At 39.7% G+C, this 15,071-nt stretch overlaps 1 protein-coding gene across 1 annotated transcript in view; it reads right to left on the bottom strand.

Annotated features, from left to right (window-relative positions):
- Window positions 1–15,071, bottom strand: part of tmeff2a (transmembrane protein with EGF-like and two follistatin-like domains 2a) — a 133,050-nt gene that overhangs the window by 19,675 nt on the left and 98,304 nt on the right. The window contains exon 5 of the mRNA XM_026145780.1: window positions 10,967–11,063. Within this exon, the coding sequence (XP_026001565.1) occupies window positions 10,967–11,063 (97 nt within the window). The remainder of the gene's footprint in view (window positions 1–10,966; window positions 11,064–15,071) is intronic.

The raw sequence follows: 15,071 nt of genomic DNA on the forward strand, positions 1-15,071 counted from the left end.
AAACTGTAACGCTGTGATTCCAAATACCATTTCTCACCAATGACAAGAAAAAAAGGCCAGTTTTCGTCTCTAATTAGGGGTACAAAAATAACAGTCTGAATCTATGCACAACCACAGACATGACACACAATTTGATATAGCTTTAAAAAAAACAAAATGAAAAAAAAAGCCCTCTCTGTTCACTCTGTTTTTGCTGTTGGCGTGTGTGCACCAAACAACCTTCTCTTGCTAGTTAGCTCCATTTTCAGATAGAAAAACTACAAAGAAATGTCACATTGTACCATATACTAAACTGCCTGAAATCCTGACACTGACTTCTCCTCCTGCAACATGAAGAGTAGCTTTAAAAATGTACCAGAACTCTACATGTCATTTAAGAAATGTGTGGGAACCGAATGCAGCTAATGCTATTTTAAAACTCTTCCTGACTGACATCAAATACAAAAGAACTACATCGTATGGCAAGCTAAACAAGCTAGGATGCCGTTAGCAGCATATGTGTTTGATTAATAACTGATGAAATACTGACCTAGTTTTAGTTTAGTTTTCACTTTTCACATAATGGACTATGGATCTGGACAAGATCAAGAAGCAACCCCTGGGAGTGAAAAATAAAGCAGACACAGAAACAGCAAAAACTGCATTTCCTCGATTGGCAACTTAACATTCTGGCCACTGTGATCTTAGATTTTTCAAGCAGGTGTCACGAGTTTGTGCTGGATCTTAATAATGAGAGAGACACTGCACATTCGAACTTAGCTGGCCTGCCCTAAATCATATTCTACACTAATGGAGACCATGATTTACAAAATGAGCATTATGCTGTATTTAGGACAAGCACAGACTCCTCGGAAACGTGCTTACTGAGGGAATGAATCAGTGTAACTGAGGGCCTGTTTTTTCTATAGAGTTCTACACAACTGCACTTCTTTTTGCAAACAGTTGCCATGTGATAAAGAAAACATAAGAAAGAATGCAGGTTTAAGGTGTTTCCATATAGGTTTCACTTTTCAGGCCCAGAGGCAATATATAAAGTTATAGTAAATTCCCTTAGACCAGGGGTGTCCAATTCCAGGCTCAAGGGCGGGTGTCCTGCAGGTTTTAGATATCATCCTAAATCAAATGATTAGTTCATCACCAGGCCTCTGGAGAACCTCAAGACATGTTGAGGAGGTAATTTAGCCATTTAAATCAACTGTGTTGGATCAAGGACACATCTAAAACCTGCAGGACACTGGCCCTTGAGCCTGGAGATGGACACCCCTGCCTTAGACCCTCATGTCAATGCCAAGTTTTTGAGACCTCTACTTTATTGATTGTATTGATACCAACTGTGATAGGATTGAAACTTTGTTTCTTTCCTAGAAGTTATTTTTTTTTGTTTTTGTTTAGAAAAACCCCCCCCCAAAAAAACATACCTTTATTTAAAGCCTATACCGAATATGTGAAAATACTAGCTGTGCATTTACTTGCAAAATTTGCAGTATGGCATTACATAAATAAAATGAATTGAATTAGATTGGACATGTTAATCATGTTTCTGGTGTTTGATTCCTTTTGGAACATTTGTAATGCAATACAAAATAAGGTGTTGATTTTCCAAGCCAAATGGGTGTAGTCACAGTGGTTGTGTTCGTCTTCTATATACAATCTAATCAAGACAATGATTATTACACATCCCATTGCATTAAGGTGGATGCAGATTTTACAAATAGGACTCTCAGCAATCAAGCTCAAATTATCTGCATAGCTAGATACCACTGGAGGCAAGTGATTTTTATTTTTTTTTTGTCATTTGTGTTAACCTTTAAAGATTATACAGCACAGGCTTTAATTTTTGCAAAAGCTGCCCTGAAGACAAGATTAGGCTTACAATTATAGTGCCCGCGTTATCATAAAAAGTATCTAAATGGGAACAGTTTCAGCATGAAAGGAAGCAGCAAGACTCAAAGAATCAAAGCACAGTCTTCCCAGCTTCTGAACTGAGAGCAAGTGTCCAGACATCCATCACCAAAAAACATAATATAGGCTTAACAACACGGTCGTATACATGTGCACATGCACACCACTCATCTCCCATCGTAGAACACTTTCAGAGTGTTGTCCATCCCGAGAGGCCGCAGTTGGTCGGTGGCTGATATCTGTGCTCCATACATTTTTAATGAGGCCTCTCACTTTCTCCACAATAGGCACTATACCACCAGACTGCAGTGCGTCAACACATCCTAGTGCTACCCGCAGACAGCCATGCACAAAAACTCATATGCATAAAGAAGACAGCTATCGTTTTGCCGTAGTCTTTGTTTTCCCCATTCTCCTTTTCACACACACCAAGCCATTCCTTCACACATGCTGCTGAGAGGTACAGAGGGGTAAAGAAGTGTTAAATGAAAGGTAGCAGTGTGATTGCAAATGTGCGAACTATATCCAAGTGTGTGCACAACGTGTGTGAGAGAGTACTTTCCTAGCAGGATGTGTAGTATTGATTAGTTTCTGGCGATTTCCCTCCCATCAAAGCCTCCCCACCTCCAGACTGTCTGCGGGCTCCCAACTGAAAAGGCCACTTTACACACATTTCAACACTTACAGCAGCTGAGGACAACATATCCACTGACTGCCTCATGTTGTGTACAAATCCTTAGCAGCTAACCTCACTGCAACTGAACACAGCATTGATTTTCATAATCCTCAGCCTCAAATTTCACTGTAATCCTTTGAAAAACTGTGCGAGAGAAGCAAATAGACAAACAGAGCCAGAGAGAGAGATGTGGAGACAGGGAGAGCAAAACAGTAACGGTGCAATGCAAAGTAAGGAAGAGAAAATATACAATAAAACCCAACAGGCACAAACAGCAAAAATAAATTGCAATGCTCTGTGACACAAAATGTTATGAGTCCAGTAGTCATTGATGGATTGCTGAACAGGTATACTGGGCGCAGACAAACAACTTGTACAGGTGCTAGATCAAAAAACAAATTGAAGACAGAAGGTCATCACAAAGCAGAAAAAGCTATTTACAGACATAAACACATTCATCATCTAGGTCGATGTGATGTGTTATCTTCATGAGATGTACTCGCAGACGTCACCTGACAGAGCAGAGCTGGATAACACAGCTGATATTCCCATGAGAAGGAGAACATGGCGGAATGGGAAAAACAAAGCAAAACTACAGACTGATAAATAATAACACTGCTCGGTCTGTACAGTCATCTCTGGGCCAAAAGTCAATGTAAACATTTAATATAAGACATAAAATCTAAAGTCTATTCGTACACGCAAAGAGACCACAAAGAGTTACAAACTAACTAAAAGTAAAGTAGTTATCCAGTGCTCACAAAGGGATGTCAAATAACCTCAAAAAGGTCTCCAAAGAGATGTAAAAAATCTACATCAAAACACAGAAAGTTAAAATATGACTACACGTGGAGGTAAAACTTCACACCTCCACAAAAAGATGCAGAACAATGACAAAGGGACAAATAAAGTCTATGAAAAGTTAGAAAAACCCCTATAAACCACATCTAGGCATTGTACTGATAAACTCCCTGATAGCCGATTGTTTGGTGGACTCTCTTATGCCGTAACAAGACGTTGCGGGAAATCTGGAACTTCAGTTGACATACAGCGGACAATTTAAAATGTTCTTCTTGGTCCTTGATGACAGATGCAATGTTTGCAACACAGTCCAGTTAAAGTTTGAGATTACAAAGGGGATGGCAGCAATGCACTCAGTGACAGGGACCGCGTCAGGAGTGATTCGTTCATGGGGGAAAACGAATGCTTCGATAAGCTGGGGCTATGAAAAACTGTTGCATTTTTAAAGTAGATGCATGAGGAAGCTGTCAGGTGGCTCAGCCTGGCCAAAAAGCTAACAGAGTGTGGGACCTGAGAGCTGAAATACGAGTTTTGTGAGAAGAAGGACAAGGACATTCCAGAGCTCTCAGATGCAGAATAGAAGGCAGATGCTACATTTGCTGTTGATGTGACCGTCCTTCATGTTTTCACCTCGGACATTGATTTCGCTCACTGAAGAAAAAAAAAACAAAACAGACTGAAAAACTGCAGATTATATAATTCAACTACAAGTAAAATAGCAGTAGCACTTTGTATAAAGTTAAAAGTCCTTTTTTTGCAAAACCATGCACATTTTGTGCACAACAGTTTTTGTCAATGTTGATTAAACTGCAATAACACATTGGCATTTTAACTAGAGATGGACCGATCTGATATTACGTATCGGTATCGGTCCGATACTGACCTAAATTACTGGATCGGATATCGGAGAAAAATAAAAAATGTAATCTGATCCATTAAATATCAGGAAAGCACCTCACAAAACTTGCAACACGCCGTAACTCACCTCAGAACGTTAGCACGTCGGAGCAGTATGCATCACGTGATAGAGGGGCTGTGGCATGCGGGACCTGTCGGTGGTCTGGATAGCATGTGGAGCTTCGCTAGCAACCCGGCATTTCATCTCCGACAAAGTTATCCCCGAGAGAAGTAAAGCAAGTGTGTAAGTCCATCTCTGAATGTTTGTAAAGCATTCCTGCCTTAAGCTTAACAAGCGACTGCCTCTCCTGCTGCTACTTCAATCATGAAACTGCTTAACGATCAGCTGATCGGCTTTTCTGTCGCCAGTCCGTGTCTCTAGTTTGCTTTTGGCCCACTTTGCACCAGAAAGAGGAAACCAGCGGCTGAACAACAGCAGCACGTTTAAGCTTGATCAGCTATTGTTAGAATTTATTTAATATTACTTTCTACTCGAGGATCTGACGTAGCTGACGGCTGACGGCTGGTAACTGTGCAGGGGCGGATCTAGCAAAGTTTAGCCAGAGGGGCCGATAGGGCATTAACAGGGAAAAGGGGGCACAAAGACACACTTTTCTTTCTTATTCTCATTTAAAATGTCGAGCTTTAAATAAATAATTATCTGACACCCAAAGTTTTAATTTGATGTAAAATGAATAGAAGTCAATTACTGTATGTAGTAACTAGTAAGTCTAATATACCCTAGTAAGCTATAGTACTTTTTCCTTTGGGAAGGTACTATCTGTGCAGTCTGCAATTTTGTTGAAGAAAGATGTTGAATCTATTTAATATTTCTTGAAAAATAATTGATTTCTGTGCATTTTTTTTCACACTGCATCAAATTAAGGTTGATTACGTCGATTAAGCATCATGAGGTGGAGCGTGAGGGGTGGTTCCCTATTTTTTATTTATTTATTTTTGTTGTTGCTGGGAGTTGGAACCCTATTAGTTAGGTTGCTTAATATTTATGCTAAGTACTCTTTAAAATACCAGAATAGGGAGGATGGTGTAGGTTTAAGTTTATTAGATTGATCAGTATTGCTGAACTATGAAATACTTTTTTTTGCATACAGGTATAACAGAATAGCTTTAGTGTAGTTGTTGTTTTAAACTTGAGTATGAACTTATACAAAATGCAGCAAGATATTTAAAAACAGTTTTGTTGATTAAAAAACACTATATCGGATTCATATCGGTATCGGCAGATATCCAAATTTATGATATCGGTATCGGACATAAAAAAGTGGTATCGTGCCATCTCTAATTTTAACTGTGCCTATTTCACATTTTCACTGCCTGATTGTAACAGCTACTCTTACAAGCAGCAGTTTCCCATGTGAGCCTTTGGGAAAATGAATTGCTGGCACGTGATTTTACAAATTGGAAACAAAATAAAATGACAAACGAATGAACAGAGTCTATTAAAAGTTACTATATTACAATAACTGGGTGTAAAACAAATGAAAAACCAGAAAAGGACTCAAAACTTCTTTAAAGAGGTGCAACTTTCAAGGTCACCATTGCTGCAAGTGAAACCACAACAAATGGATTTAGAAACAGAACGAAGAGATGAGAAGTGACAAAGCCTATGAAAAGTTCAAAAATGTACATTATGCATTACATACAAATGTTATCAAAAATAGTCTAAAAACTAAACAAAGGGATGCAAAGCAGAGACCAAAGAGTCTATTGTGAAGTTACTAAATTAGTATAACTTTATATAAAATAACAAAACACTCAAAATTTCTACAAAGAGATGCAAAATATCTACAAAAGGCCTCAAAATATCCAGAAACACACTATTAAAACTATAAGAATGTCACATGACAAAACACTACAGAGGTCTAAAAAGTACTAAAAGGAAATGTAAAACAACTAGAGTGATAAGTACGACTAAAACAAAGAAAAATGAACATATAGAAATTGCAAATGAATGATAAAAAAAGCAAAGCTCTGGTTTCCATGCAGGAGGGGTAGTTTGCTCTCCACAGAATGGTTTCAGTGAGGAGATGAGTGCTGGCTTTTAAAAAACCCTCTCAGGAGGTCTAACCCCAGTGTTTGTGCAGCAAGTGTCCCTTGCCATGACCGGTTCACTCGCTGCTCCTCCTCTTCCTTAATTCTATCAACACCGATGGGTGCTACTGATGGGTTTGAAAGCATGGATTTTTCTGGGTAATTACAGTTTTACACCACAAATGGATCTAAATGGATTTTTTTGTGACACTGTATTGATCCCTCAGGGGCAAATTTGTCTTTTTTTGCTTGCTGTCTGCCTCCAGAATATAGAGAGGTGGAGTAAGGCTACTAAGGCTCTTTGATACAGCAGGAACAAGTGCAGTAAGGTTTACCCAAAAGAGGTTCTTGCAAACTACACAGAAAGACTAAGCACATTTCTCCTTTTCCTATCTGAATCAATAAAGAGAAGAAGATTGATTTATGAAGACTGATTTATGGTGAGTCGAGATAGACTTTATTGATTCCTGCAGGAAAAAAATGTTCTCTCTCTTTAACCCATCGCAAAAACTAAGACCAGTGGGCAGCCCCTATGCGGCAACAATAGAGTTTCAAGCAAATGCCTTGGTCAAGGGTATTTTTAACCGAGTATTTGATGATGAATCATAAATGATGACAACTGGAATTATCTGATCTTTGTTGAAGAGGGAAAAAAAATGCTGAAATAGTTTTTATGTTATCCTGACCAAGCAAAAGCTGAACAGCTTATAACATGCTGGCATGCATTCTATTATACTGTCAGGATGTATAAAAATAATAATCAGGTTTTAAAACAACAAAAATTAAAGATGCAAATAGCAAACTGATAAATTCATTTTAAACAAAGCAAAAAATAAAAAGTGCAAAATCACGTCATCACCATCAGCAATTTATTTCAAAACAGCTTCTAGAATAGTTTTAACCATAGCCTTTATCCGGACCTCTAAATTGCTGCACACATTTCAGACCCTTTTCCATCAGGGTTTCACATAAATTTAGTTTTGTGACTCAGTAATGGCTGCAACCGCAGTTAGAAAAGCAACTGAGCCAATCACAGCTTTTTACGAGAAATTACAAATGTGGAAGTTGTGTACCTGTACCGAAGCCAAAAAAATCTGTGACAGGAAAATTGGTACAAAACAAGCACTGATGGGCTGTTTGGAATACTGCCAAGTTGAGACCTTGTGCATCCGGGTTGATTGGGACAATTGCTTGTTCTAACAACTGCAGCGTGTTATAGTGTAGCAGGACCAATATCCACAATAACACAATGAAATAATTTTTCACTTTCTCATCAGGTTTACCATTGTGTAAACCAATGACGGTACACAGAGTGCTTCGTTGCATAACAACAAATGACAAATTTGGTTTCTGGCACCAAACTAATCACCAATGTTGGGATGTGATTGACTGGAAGTCTTGCAGCGATGTTGGCGAGCTAACTTATAGCAAAAATGCAACTTTGTAATTACTTTATCTGACCACAGGACAGCTAAAGGAGCAATATAATAATATATAAAACTGCAATACAGTAATATCCACTGATTAAAATTAAAATTACAGTAAGGTGACAATATTGATACTGCTCTTCTGGCTGATAATCATGAAGCAATAACAGCAGCTAGTTAGCTTAAATATGTAAGAAAACTTCAGACCTAAGAATAAATAAAATGGACATAGCCACCATAATATTCTTTGTTTGTGGACTAGTGATCATTTGTAACAGAAAACACTGTTATATTGCATAGAAAATGGTTGTAGCAATCACCATCTGTTAGTGCGCTATGAGATTGTACTCGTGTAGTGCACTTCCTCAGTGCTTTCCGAAAAGTACTGATGTTCAAGCATAGACTGTAATGCATCGAGGAAAAGGAGAGAAACATCTCAATATGAAGCGGCACTAGGCATTTGTTTTCATTAGTTTGGGAAAATATGCCGATATGCTATAACGATATGGAATATGCATATAACACAAAAATGTCTTTGTTATATTCAACTTGCATGAAAGAAATGAAAAAAAAAAAAGCAGAGAAAGTGGCTGAAAGTCTTGTTTTCATTTTGCCAATGAGCTTAATTTTTCTACAAAACAAGTAGTGAATGATCAGTGCTGATGTATAAAGGTACTTTCAACTGTTCTCTTTTCCCAAAGGGTTGCTACAATGGATGGATTTGAATAGTTTTCCAGGACTGGGACAGGGTTTGTGTCACATCCTGGTCTTGAACTGAGGATCACTCACATTTAAGGCAAAATGTGTTAACCACTACACTGTGGAGCCACAAACTAGTGCTAATGCATAAATAAAGTAATATTAGAATTTTACTAACTGAAACGAATCCCAGCACAGTGGAGTATTTATTGGCTGGTCTCTCTCTCATAGAGGGCCGAATGACTTGTGAGATAACTGCACTGAAAAGCATCAGCAAATGCCTTAGCGATGGTTAAATGTAGTAGACAGTTAGAGGCGTTCAAACATCAATCAATCAACGTCAATAATACATAACTCTAAGCCTTCACACAGTGAGTGTGATGCACCATAGTTCATAAATGTGTTCATCTCTTCCATAAATTCTTTTAACATGGGAGTGTATGTGGATTGTTGAGCTTCTGAAGCCAGCTTCAGGTGGATATCAAAGGAGGTGCAGTTTTAGAAACTTCTCCTGGGCTTTGTTTTTTAGGCCAGGAGTTTGTCATTTGATTAAAACTGAAAGCAGGAGGAAACAGTTAACATAGGCCTGTCCAAATATGGCAAAATCTTCTTACCAACCAACACCACTTAACCTCGCTAATTAACGCTAATTAACAAGAAATAAACACGAAACTGAATAATTAAGTGACAACGAGACGCCACTTCATTCTGATTATCAGCCCACGTCAGGTCCCATATATCTGAGCGTTGCAGTGCTTTACATGGCAGCAAACAATTTGCAGAGGAAAATTATTCCTTAATTATTCATATCTGCATTTCTTGTGCGAAAATAGGAAAAATGTTTCACGTCACATCACTTTATCCTCACCTGGTATTTGATTACTTTCTTCTCTCTCCACTCATTGTTTCATCAGCTGACGGTTTGTTTGATTAAACTCAGCTTCCTCCTGATTGGAATAACCTGTCATTTTAATCAAAATGATCTTATATTTTGCCAGTTGTTGGGTGCTGTTTGATGAAAATTACCTGCTGTTGGTTTGCAATTACCTTTCTGATTATTCGCCAGAAACATTCTTATCAAAACACCTTTGGGGCTTTTGAAAGATTAAAGGGTACTTGCTGTTCCTGTTTTTACAAGAAAGGACACTGAAATATTCATACGTCTGTTTATGTCAACTGCTTTTTTAACGAGATGCATTATTGACTTTCGCTGCCTCTCTCGCCCGTTGTCTCCTCCCTCCCTGCATTATGTAGAGTATAATTGTCTTTATTTCAGCTTGTGCTAAATATGCTCAAGGCTCCTCTTGCTTTAATGTTTTTGGTTTTCTGTGCACAAAACCATTGAAAGCACTTTGCTGTTGTGACCTTATGGATTCTCCCTTTGGATATTAAGAAATTGCCAATAAATCAATTTATGTGCTTTAGCAGAATATTAAGGTGCATTTGTGGAAGTGGGAGGCATCAGGAGGAGTGGACTCCAGCTGTTCAGTATTTGCAACAGGGCTCAGAATGCATCATGAAGCCGTTCCTTGGCATTACGGTTATTGCACACCCGGGTACATTATCTTTCCATTACATCAAGCAGTTTGATAGAGTCATACTCTCAGGGCACTTCTAATTTCTAGCGGTACATCTGGGATTTCTTAGAAGCGCTACCTTCCTTTTTGCTGATACCAGCTGACGGTGTTCCACACCAAATCTGTACCGTCGGTTCATTTAAGCCTCATTCATGCTGCACAAAGCACTGATGCTTTCGCTGGAACAGTTGAGCCTTCTTCTAATTGGCTTCTGAACACGCGTGTTTTTATGTACCCCTGAGGATGTTTTTAGTGCTGCCTACTTGCTAATGCATGTGGGCGAGCCAAAAAACACATTACCTGCATCCATCTCATCTGCAGTAAATGGTTAAATCTATGACAAACGTTATTTCATCACTGAACTAGTTTTTCTTGTGTAAGTCAAAGTCATTTTTGGCCTGACATTGCCAAGTCCTGTAAGGATAGTAATTGGATTTCCAGAATAAGCGAAAATCTCCTTTCTCTCCCTGCCCTGCTCTAGTAATTGAGGTTAAATGAAATGGTCAGCCATGCACTAAACCTCAGTGGGTGTTCAGAACTGAGCGTCTGCAGGATAAAAGAGGGCTCTTATTTGAGTTCTTTGTGTTCAGACTTGCCAAAATGTCTCAAATAACAAACATAAGGGGTATATTTATGATGAAAATAACATGATTTGTGTGACAAGGCTTTGACAACATCAGTGATGTACCTCATCTGACTCACCATCACCAGTGAACCTATAATGAGTGAGGTTTTCTTGTGGTTGGCTGTACTGCACAAACTGTGACCTTGACCATGGCTTAGGTGAAGAGCCATTAGGTGATCACTGAGTGCAAGTTTGATTAAGTTGTGACCACTTCTCTAGAAGGAGTACTGATTCTTGTGGACTGTGGACCGACATGAGCTCACTGGCTTTAAAAACGGTAGATGCAAGCGTTTCGGTTGGGAACACTAACCATACATCTTCTGCGTCCACATCGCACTCTGCCCCAAACTGGCAAATGTCACAGGTGGACGTCTCCTTCAGCCCAGTCTCCGCTGAGCCCTCTCCTCCTGCAAGAAACAGAGAGAAACAGAGGAAAACATGCGATGACTGATTCATTGCTGCCATTTCTTCTCTTACTTGTTGTCTAAAAGCCAGCAGGCTCTTTCCAACCTCTCACAATGTGACCATGAGAAAGCAGACAAGTGCATTTACATTCTGCCATATCCCGTCATAATCCCAGCGAAGCTATCTCCTTCATCCATTCACTCTTACCCCCTTCCTCCACCCCTTTCGAGTCCCTCGCCTGACTCTCATCTATCTCTCTCAAATCCCCGCTGATCTCTTCGGAGTCCCTCTTTTATTTCATCTCGCTGATTTTCTTGCTCTGAGAGTGCGACGACTCTTTGGCGGCGGTGTAGGTACTGGCGTCAGGCTTATGGTGGCTTAGGGACCCCACCGGTGCATATCACGCCTCATGAGTGGCCGAAGGGGAGAAGAAAGGGGGGGAGAGAAAAGTAATCTGGCCAATCTCAAATTGCATTCTCCTACCACAGAGGATTCTGCACGCTCTTTCGTGCTTTTTCTCCCTTCCCTTCGGCCCTCTTCTCCATTAGACAAGCTCTATTTTTAAACTTACCAGGGCCCGTGGGGACAACTTTGGAAAAGAAGACGAAGAGGTGGAACTTGGCATCATTTCCCCATGTCATATCTTTAATCTCCCCAACACACACACACGCTTGCACAGACACCCACGCTGCTGCCACCACGCATTGCTCCCTTGTGTCACGTCTTTCATTTTCCCTTCAGAAACTTTTGTTATTTCTTGTGATCCCTCGCGACACGCTGGATTGAATTGGAAAGAACTCCGGTAGAAAGGTTTTAACCTGATTTTCCACTAAAAGGCTTAAGTTGAGTTTGACTCTTCTTTTAAGGTCAAAGTCAGTTAGGTCTGCTTTGTTTGACTGTTAACATGTGAAGTTCCTTATCCATAACTCTCAGCTTGAATTTTGTTGCTATTGGTCAGATTATCCCAACAGCTTTGTCCGTGTCTTTTGCTTGTGTCCAATCCCACAATGCAGCCTACAAGAGTGAAAACTTCTTTTGCTGAGGATGTTAAGCTCCTTTCAAATGCTCTGCCTTTGCTTTCGGTGTTTTTTCCCCCCTTTTCTTTTGAAGCTGCGTCTGATGCTGCTGCAGGTGTTAGACGGCAGCCATGGCAATGAGGCAGCATGTCCTCTGAATGCTGAACATCTGCAGTCATGTGAAAAGATGTACATTTTGAATTCACTGCTTTACCTTCAGGTCACAGGGCTGGCAAGAATACAAAATGTGAAACGGTGTTGATGTTTAGCCATCGAGTTTAACGTGAATGCAGAGAGAAATCTTTTGCTTAGTTTGTCTTTTTAAACCTTAAAAAAGTAAAACTTTCAAGTTCCACTTTAGGTTAACTTTGAAATGCCTAATCAACAAATAGCACGCTTACTTTATAAATGCTTTAAAACAGAAGTTTTCTTTGTAAAAGTTTTGTTCACCTAATTCTGCAGTAAAAAAAAAATCAGTAGATGACTTTGAACTAATAAATAAATCTTGGACTGGCTCTTTTATAGTGCTTTTCTACACCTGAGAACTCAAAAGTTCTTTATATAGCATTTCTCATTTACTCAAGCACTTTTTTTCATCTATATCTGCTCATATTTGAAAATATTCATCCTTTATCATATTCTGGGTCTTTGTGTAACACTCACAGGTTGTCTTCAGTCTGAAACAAGATGTTTTAGCTTCCTAGCTTCTCTGGCTTGTCTTCTGATTGGCTCTGCACTGCAAACAGAACATTTGAACAGAAGTTGGCTGAACCTCCTTTAAAAGCACAGTTTTACAAATGTTTTATAAAGTATTCTTGCATCTGTATGATAGCTTAATGTATGTGAGAGTGGATATCCTTAGTACAGTCACAATATCAGACACACAGCTCTGGTGGTGAGCACAGAAGTTGGCTCAAAGAGTGCTACAACAGCTTGTTTCAGGCTGAACAAACTAAGGGCTACACCAAGGCTCAACACAGGATAAATAAGGATTATTTGAACTATAAATGCATGTACCAAAGGCACTCTAGTAGAAACCATGAATAAAAATATGGAACTAAAAATAAATTGCCTCTTTAAAGTGATAATGTTTAGCTGTTATACTGATTTATTCCGGTGTATTTATCTTGTTCTTAGATATACAGTGTAACCAGAATGGACAAAACATGATGCCTGCCTACAAATTGCATTCAATTAAAAGTGTGTTGAGAGCCCTGTAAGAGTAAAATGTGTCATATAAATTCCAGTCAATGCACCACTTACAATTTACACCCTCAAAGGTAAACATTTATCTTGTTTTTAGCTGCTAAATAATATATTGATTAAAGTTTTTATCTTCTAACACATTTCTTCTTCCCTTTGGTAAGTCAAGCTCCAAAACTCCAGGAGTTTCACTTTGCACAATGTAACTCATTAGTATATTTTCTTTATATCCTCTTTGCTCTGGTAATTGCCATCTTGTTCAAATTCTTCAGTTTGCAAGTCAGAGGTGTTCTTATAAATCTACGTAAAGAATAGATGAGATGTATGCAATGCGCAACATCAGAGGCCGAATACAAAAAAATAAATAAAATCTGCTAACGTGCCCTTTAAAGCCCATTAACAGGAAAAAGAAATCCATGTCTGTGAATTCATATACTTCCAAGGACTTCTGTCAGTGTTGTTCTCAAGTGTTCAACAGCGCATAGCAGTTCAATTATATGGACTCGGGTTTTGTCTCACATCAGAGTTTAGCGTATTGTCAGCGCAGACACTCCAGCTGATTGAATTAGCCAGTTGTGACTCTTTGACCACTGATGTGAATGTAATTTCCCTTATTTCCACCTGTCATGTATGTTTTGGTGTGTGAAATTCTCTCTCCCTCTCTGTTACACACACACACACACACACACACACACACACACACACACACACACACACACACACACACACACACACACACACACACACACACACACACACAGGTTGCAGCAATTTTCAGTTCTTGGAGGCACCAGAACTAGCCAGCCTCTCCAGCCTTTCTGTACTCTGTCAAATGATCAGCTTCGAATAAAGGCTTGTGGGCAGGCGAGCATGTAAGCTCTCCCACGACTCTACTCTCCCACAATTGCACACGGGAGAAGGAGAGGGAGACAGAGAGAGCGAGCCCATGCATGTTTCTGTATCGCCCGCTTGTATTTCTTACATGTGTATTCGCGCATACATGGCACAGATGCCAGGATTATCTCCATGCCTGCTTCTTTCTGTCCTTTTCTCCATAGAACTGCAGCCAACACTTCACGCACTTTTCCCCAGATCCCCATTCTCAGTATTGCAGACACAATTACCAAAAGCAACTTGGGACAGGCAGTATTTTCCACATTCCAAATCCCCGATAGAGTCTCATGTAGCACTAACACAACATCTCCCGTGTTTCTGTGCCTGCTAATCCCAGGAATCAGGAGACACGGCTGCGTAATGACTGAAATGATTAGCCCCTCTGCTGCCCCCACAATCACCCCCCACCGGCTCCTACATCACCTAATATCGATCCATGCCTGGACCAGAGCGGTCGACTGGCCTCCTCTATGAGTAAGATCCTATAGCCTCACCTTCATCTCTAACAAAACCTGCCTTCCCTTTGTTCCCTTTGTTTTAATGCTTTCAGGCTAAATAAACACATGAAATGTAGATTTTGTGCAAGATTACAGCAAAAGGAGAGAAGAAGGCACAGAAAGAAGAGAGAAGGGACGTTTAGGATTAAGTTACTAGGCAGAGAAGAAGAGATCAGAGTGAAAAATGTGCGTTAAAGGGGAGATAAGCAGGATAAGAGATAAAATGACAGAGGAGTAAAAAAAATGGTGGATCAGTCACAAAGGTGCTGTGGACCTTCATCCGGGGGTTAGAGAGCATTCTTAATCCCCTTAGTACTGTGTATGGAGATTAGCCATGCATGCATCCACGGAAATTCACATAAAAAAAAAAACAGCAGAATTCATCACTCCACTGGTGGCG

The sequence above is a fragment of the Astatotilapia calliptera genome, chromosome 16 (assembly GCF_900246225.1).
Source record: "Astatotilapia calliptera chromosome 16, fAstCal1.2, whole genome shotgun sequence".
Classification (NCBI taxonomy): Eukaryota; Metazoa; Chordata; class Actinopteri; order Cichliformes; family Cichlidae; genus Astatotilapia; species Astatotilapia calliptera.